General features: G+C 37.6%; 1 protein-coding gene across 1 annotated transcript; it reads right to left on the reverse strand.

Moving 5' to 3' along the window:
• Positions 1 to 1,288: 1,288 nt before the first annotated feature.
• On the reverse strand, positions 1,289 to 1,795 carry LOC102659566 (uncharacterized). Its single transcript, XM_006575984.1, has one exon. It carries the CDS (start codon positions 1,793 to 1,795, stop codon positions 1,289 to 1,291), a length of 507 nt encoding a protein of 168 aa, XP_006576047.1.
• Positions 1,796 to 7,624: the final 5,829 nt, after the last annotated feature.

Here is a 7,624-nt window from a genome sequence, read left to right on the forward strand (position 1 = left end):
CTATAGCATAATCTCCAAGTTCTTCAAGCAACATTCAAAAGAGGGCCTAAATACCGAGAAGTCATCCATGAATACCTCGATACCTTTCTCCACCATATCTGCAAAAATGGCCAACATGCACCTTTGAAATGTGGCAGGTGCATTACATAACCCAAACGACATTCGTCTGTAGGCAAAGACACCAAAAGGGCATGTGAAGGTTATCTTCTCCTAATCCTTGGGGTCCATTGCAATCTGATTGTATCCAGAGTATCCATCCAAGAAGCAGTAGTAAGCCTGTCCCGCAAGCCTCTCCAACATTTGATCCATGAAGGGCAAAGGAAAATGGTTTTTCCTTGTGGCTTTGTTAAGCTTGCGGTAATCTATGCATATTCTCCAGCCAGTGATGATCCTTGTTGGGATTAGGTCATTCTTTTCATTTCGAATGACTTTCATGCCCCATTTCTTTGGTACCACCTAGACTGGGCTTACCCAAGCATTGTCGAAAATGGGGTAGATAAGCCCAGCCTCTAGAAGCTTATGCATCTCTTTTCGCACCTTTTTTTTTCATTGATGGGTTGAGCCTTCTCTGGGGCTGTCTAACTGGTCTGTAGTCTTCTTCCATCATTATCTTGTGCATACAGTAGGTAGGGCTGATTCCTTTCAGATCTGATATGTGCCACCCTATTGCCTCCCTGTGTCTCTTGAGGACCTCCACCAACATGTTCTCTTCCTCTGTTGTTAGCTCAGTGCTGATCACCACAGGCTTGGTCTCATTCTGCTCTAAGAACACATACTTTAGGTTGTTGGGTAGGATCTTCAGCTCCACCTTGGTCTTCTCGAATGGACTCGCGCTTTTTAATTCTTCAAAACTGGTCCCCGCTGCAATAATATTTTCTTCACAATCTAAGTCTTCCAAGAAAGCCCTTAGATCCTTCTCCACTTCACTAGTTAGACACAACATTGATCAAAGCTTTCTCCAGTGAATTCAATGTGGTTTGAAGAGCACTAATGTCTTCTTTATCGACCTCCTCCACCTTGAAGCACCTCCTATCTTCCTCTGAGTATTTAATTGCTTCAAAAAGGTTGAAGGTTACCTTTTGGTCATCGACGCTCATTTCCAGATTACCATTCCCCATATCTACCACGCAGTTGGCAGTTAGCATGAAGGGTCAACCTAAGATAAGAGGAACTTCTGTATCTTCTTCTATGTCCATGATGAAAAAATCTACTTGGAAAGTAAAGTGACGGACTTTGACAAGGACATCTTCTACTACCCCGTACGTCTGATGATTGATCGATCTACGAGCTAGAGTGTCATCTTGGTAGGGTCTATCATCAGGTTTCCAATTCTTCTACACATTGACAGGGGCATCAAGTTGATGCTTGCCCTTAAGTCAATGAGAGCCTTCCCTATTGATTCGTTCCCTATGGTGCAAGGGATTGTCACGCTCTCAGGGTCTTTAAATTTCTTGGGAAGCTTCCTCTGTATCATCGCACTATAGTTGCCTCCCACCATAATGCTCTCATTATCAATGTACTTCCCTTTCTTGGTGAGGATGTCCTTCATGAATTTGGTGTAGAGCGGCATCTGCTGCAAGGCTTCCCCAAATGGCATGGTTATCTCCATCCCCTTGAATATCTCTAAGAAACGCTTGAAGTAGTGCTCCTTATTCTTCTTTGAAAGCACTAAAGGGTATGGGGGCTCCTTTAGAGGGGCTGGTGGCTCTTCTTTCCTAGCCTCTCGGGCTAGCTGGCTTTTGGTCTTAGAGCTTAAGACCTTCTTCTCTACTTCTTCTTTCCTCTTCTTCCTCATTTTCTTCTTCTTTGTCTACCCTTTCTTCCTCAGACTGGTCTCCTTCAGCTTTCTCTTCTTCTTCTTGCACTCTCCTCTAGCTTCTAGTTAACATTGCCTTGCATTCCTCATTCGGGTTCTTCTCTATGTTGGCTCCAAAGCTGCTAGTGGGTCTTTCAGCCATTTGTTTGGCTAATTGTCCCACTTGTATCTCCAGGTTCTTGATGGATGACTCTATGCTTCTATAGTTAGACATGAATATCTGCATGAATTGATTTAGTGTCTCCTCAAGCTTGCTAGTCTTCTCATAAAGATCGACCCCTTCGTTGGAATTCTGGACAGGTTGACTTCTTTGCTCATTGAACTGGTTCCCTGGATGATTCCTCCAGCTTGAGCCGTGTGTGAAATTCCTTCCTTGGTTAAATCCCAGCGGTCCTCCTTGGTTGTAGCCTTAGAATCCTTGGCGATTCTGAGCTCCCATGTAGTTTACCTCCCTCGAAGAATCTTCTTGGGCTAAGCATTGCCCTGGCTCGTGTTCTCCACCGCAGATGTGGCATCCCCCTATTTGCATGATTGAAGAGTGAGAGGGACTTACCACTTGTAGTTGTTGAGGGAACTTGTTGAGGGTCTCCGTCAAGGCCTCTATCTGTCGGGCCAATAGCTTGTTTTGGGCCAGTGTTGCATCTTGGGTTGTGAGTTCCAGAAGTCTCCTCTTTGTTGGCGTGTATGCTCGATCATGAAAGATGGCATGATCATTGACCGCTATGTTCTCTATCAGCTCCATTGCCTCCTCTGGTGTCTTCAACTTGATTTTCCCCCTGCGGATGCATCAAGGAGTTGCTTTGACTACGGTTGCAGGCCATCTATGAAGATGTTTAATTGTACCGGTTCGTTGTACCCATGTGTGGGCGTCTTTCTGAGTAGTCCATGGAAACGGTCGAGCGCCTCACTAAGTGATTCATAGGGGAATTGATGGAATGAGGATATTTCCATCTTCCCCTTGGCAGTCTTTGACTCTGGAAAGTATTTCTTTAAGAACTTTTCGACAACTTCTTCCTAGGTCCTCAAGCTATTGCCTTTGAAGGAGTGTAACCACCTTTTTGCTTCCCCTGCCAAAGAAAAAGAAAAGAGATTGAGGCATATAGCATTCTCGGGAACACCGACTATCTATACCGTGTTACAGATTTCTATGTAGGTGGTGAGATGAGCATAAAGATCCTCATTTGGTAGACCGTGGAAGAGGTTTCCTTGTATCAACTATATGAGAGAGTGAGGATAAGATATGTTGGCCACTTGAACCTCCAGCCTTGCAATACTGGTGAAGAATTATGGGGTAGTTGTACTAGAGTAGTCATCTAGTGTCACTCGTCATGCATGCTCCTCTTCCATTTGATAGTAGCTTTGTGGAGAGGGTGGAGGTGAGGGTTGACTACTCCCTTGTATTTCTTGCTCTCTTCTTTTTCTCGTAGCGTTGTTATGCCTATAAGTGGCTTCAATTTTTGAATTAAGTGGAGCTAAATCTTCAGTTGCAGTTGTGCCTCGCATACACAAAAACAAGCACTACCATGCAAATTATAGAAGAAAAAGAAGGGAGAAGAAAAATAATGATTAAAAATTGTAAAATAAAGAATACAGAAGAATTAATACTTACAAATTGAAAATGTATGGCAACCAAGTATGAAGAACAAAGTCCTCGACAATGGCGCCAAAAACTTGTTAACCGTTTGGCAAGTGTACCAAATGTCCAAGTAATAAAGACTCGTAAATCCGAGTGTCGATTTTCACATGGACTTTATTTTGTACTTATGTTGGACAATTTCCAATTTATAAGAGAAAAGATGAGATAAGTGTAGAAGCAAGCTTCATGATGAATCAAGATTGATTCAAAGAGTTTTGATGATAACAAAGATGATGACAAAAAGAAAAACTCAAAAGTCAAGAACACTTCATGATAACAAAGATGATGATCTCAAGAATCAAAGAATGAGTTCAAGATTGAATCAAGAACACTTCAAGGTTCAAGAGGAAATTTGATTTCAAGAATCAAGAATCAAGTTTCAAGATTTAAGTTCCAAGAATCAAGATCAAGATTCAAGAATCAAGAGAAGACTCAATCAAGATAAGTATTAAAAAGTTTTTTCAAAAACTGAGTAGCACATGAATTTTTCTCAAAAAACCTTTTACCAAAGAGTTTTTACTCTCTGGTAATCGATTACCAGTAGCAAAATGTTTTTCAAAAAGCTTTCAACTGAATTTACAACATTCCAATTGATTTCAAAATATTGTAATCGATTACAATGATTTGGTAATCGATTACAGTATGTTTGAACGTTGGAATTCAAATTTAATTGTGAAGAGTCACATCCTTTCACAAAAAAGCTTTGTGTAATCGATTACACTTATTTGGTAATTGATTACCAGTGATAGTTTCTGAACAAAATCAAAAGATGTAACTCTTCCAATAGTTTTCAAGTTTTTCTAAAAGTCAAAACTTTTCCAAATGGTTTTTAAGTTTTTCTAAAGGTTATAACTCTTCTAATGGTCTCTTGACTAGACTTGAAGAAGTCTATAAAAGCAAGGCTTTGATTTGCATTTTACACATTCATTTCTTTAGACAACAAACTTTTGCCAATTGATTTCTAAATCTCTTTGAACTCCTTCTTCTTCTTCCTTTGCCAAAAATTTTCTAAAGTTTTCTGGTTTTCCAAACCTTGAAAACAAAACTTGTGCTATTCATTTTTTTTTCATTCACTTCTCCCTTTGCCAAAAAGAATTCGCCAAGGACTAACCGCCTGAATTCTTTTTGTGTCTCTCTTCTCCCTTTTCCAAAAGAACAAAGGACTAACCGCCTGAATTATTTTGTTTCTCCCTTCTCCCTTGTCAAAGAATTCAGTAAGACACAATCTAAGAATTCTTTTGATTCTTCCCTTTCCCATATACAAAAGATTTCAAAGGACTAACCGCCTGATAATTCTTTTGTATCCCCGTTCACAAAGTTTCAAAGGTTTAACTGCTAGAGAACTTTGTCTTAACACATTGGAGGGTACATCCTTTGTGGTACAAGTAGAGGGTACATCTACTTGGGTTGTTGACTAAGAACAAGAGAGGGTATGTGTCTTGTGGATTAGTTCTAGTGGAGGGTACATCCCTTGTGGATCTTTGCTTGTAAAAGGATTTTTACAAGGTTGAAAAGAAATCTCAAGGACCGCAGGTCGCTTGGGGACTGGATGTAGGCACGGGTTGTTGCCGAACCAGTATAAAAACTCTTGTGTGTTTGTTTCCTTCTTCCCTACTCTTTTAATTTCCGTTGTGCACTTTAATTCTTGCTTTTACTTTTGGTTAAGTTTCTTTCCTATTCTTTATTTTCTTAACAACATAGTAAAAGCCTAAGAAGGGTAATTTTTTAATTAGTAAAGGTCTAGTAATAATTAATTCAACCCCTCCTTCTTAATTATTCTGAGGCCACTTGATCCAACAAGTGGTATCAGAGCAGGTATCTTGTAGAAAGTTTAACAACTTCAAGATTAATGGCCTCTTTAGATTCTTTGTTTTTCAACAGTATTTTCAGGAATAGGTTATTCCAAGATCATGATGAAGACCAATTCAACTTGTGTCTCATGACAAAATCTCATGAGAACAACAAAGAAGATTTTGTAAGGAAGAAGTGGTATATCGACAGTGGATGTTCCAAGCATATGACGGGAGATGTATCCAAATTTACAACCATTTCTCCAAAAGAAAAGTGGACACGTTACATATGGTGACAACAACAAAGGCAAAATTATTGGAATCGGTAAAATAGGTACGAATTCTTCTACTCCTATTGAAAATGTGTTGCTTGTAGAAGGTTTGAAGCATAGTCTATTAAGTGTTAGTCAATTATGTGATAGAGGATATAAAGTATCTTTTGATTCTGAAAAATGTGTTATCAAGCATGAGCATGACAAAGATATTGAGCATATAGGTTTCAGAGAAAATAATGTTTACATGATTGATTTAAAACAAAAATCTGAAAATGATAGATGCTTTTTAAGTAAAGATTGTGATCCATGGTTATGGCATAAGAGAATTGCTCATATTAACATTGATCATCTAAATAGATTAATTTCAAAAGATCTAGTTATTGGTTTACCTAAATTAAAATTTGAAAAAGATAAATTATGTGATGCATGCCAAAAAGGTAAACAAACAAAAGTATCTTCTAAATCTAAAAATGTTGTTTCCACCACTCAACCATTGCAATTATTACACATGGATTTGTTTGGACAATCTAGGGTCATGAGTTTTGGTGGAAGTTACTATGCATTAGTAATTGTTGATGATTATTCTAGGTATACTTGGACTTTATTTCTTACTCATAAAAATGATGCATTTCATGCATTTAGAAGACTTGCCAAAGTCATTCAAAACAAAAAGAATCTCAAAATTATCTCCATCAGAAGTGATCATGGAAGTGAATTTGAAAACAATGATTTTGAAATGTTTTGTGATGAATATGGCATATAACACAACTTTTCTGCACCTAGAACACCCCAACCAAATGGAGTAGTAGAAAGGAAAAATAGAGCCCTAGAAGAAATTGCTAGAACTCTTTTAAATGACACACCACTTCCAAAATACTTTTGGGCAGAAGCGGTTAACACCGCATGTTATATTATGAACAGAGCCTTAATCAGACCCATTCTTAAGAAAACCCCATATGAACTTTTTAATAATAGAAAACCAAACATTGCTCATTTACATGTTTTTGGATGTAAATGTTTTGTCCTAAACAATGGTAAAGAAAGTCTAGGAAAGTTTGACGCTAAGGCAGATGAGGATATCTTCCTTGGGTATTCCTTACATAGCAAAGCATTTAGAATATACAACAAAAGAACCATGACAATTGAGGAATCAATACATGTTACTTTTGATGAAACTAACATTACCTCCCCGAGAAAGGAGTTTCTTGATGATATTGCAGATTCTTTGGAAAATACACAAAATGAAGAAAGAAATCTAAAAAGGAAGAAAGATGAAGAAAATGAGGATGTTCAAAATGATATAGTCCAAGAACATGATGATCTTCCCAAAGAATGGAAAACTTCAAGAAATCATCCTTCTGACAACATCATCGGTGATATCTCAAAAGGGGTAACAACTAGACACTCTCTTAAAGATTTATGCAATAATATGGCATTTGTTTCATTAATAGAACCTAAAAACTTTAAGGAAGCTATTATAGATGACCATTGGATAGTAGCTATGCAAGAAGAATTAAATCAATTTGAAAGAAATGATGTATGAGAATTAGTAGAGAAACCTTCAGATTATCCAATCATAGGAACTAAGTGGGTATTTAGAAATAAATTGGATGAAAATGGTATAGTAATTAGGAATAAAGCTAGACTTGTAGCAAAAGGATATAACCAAGAAGAAGGTATAGACTATGAAGAAACTTTTGCACCTGTAGCTAGATGAGAAGCTATTAGAATGCTATTAGCATATGCATCTATTATGAATTTTAAACTATATCAAATGGATGTCAAAAGTGCTTTCTTAAATGGTCTAATTCAAGAGGAGGTATATGTGGAACAACCTCCTGGGTTTGAAGACTCACAAAAATTACACCATGTCTATAGATTAAAGAAGGCACTTTATGGCTTAAAACAAGCACCTAGGGCTTGGTATGAAAGATTAAGTAAATTCCTATTAGAAAAGAATTTCACTCGAGGGAAAGTAGATACCACCTTATTCATAAAAAAGAAGGATAATGATATCTTGTTGGTACAAATTTATTTTGATGATATAATTTTTGGATCTACTAATGAATCTTTGTGCAAGGAGTTTTCTATTGATATGCAAAGTGAG

This window comes from Glycine max, chromosome 2, assembly GCF_000004515.6.
Source record: "Glycine max cultivar Williams 82 chromosome 2, Glycine_max_v4.0, whole genome shotgun sequence".
Classification (NCBI taxonomy): Eukaryota; Viridiplantae; Streptophyta; class Magnoliopsida; order Fabales; family Fabaceae; genus Glycine; species Glycine max.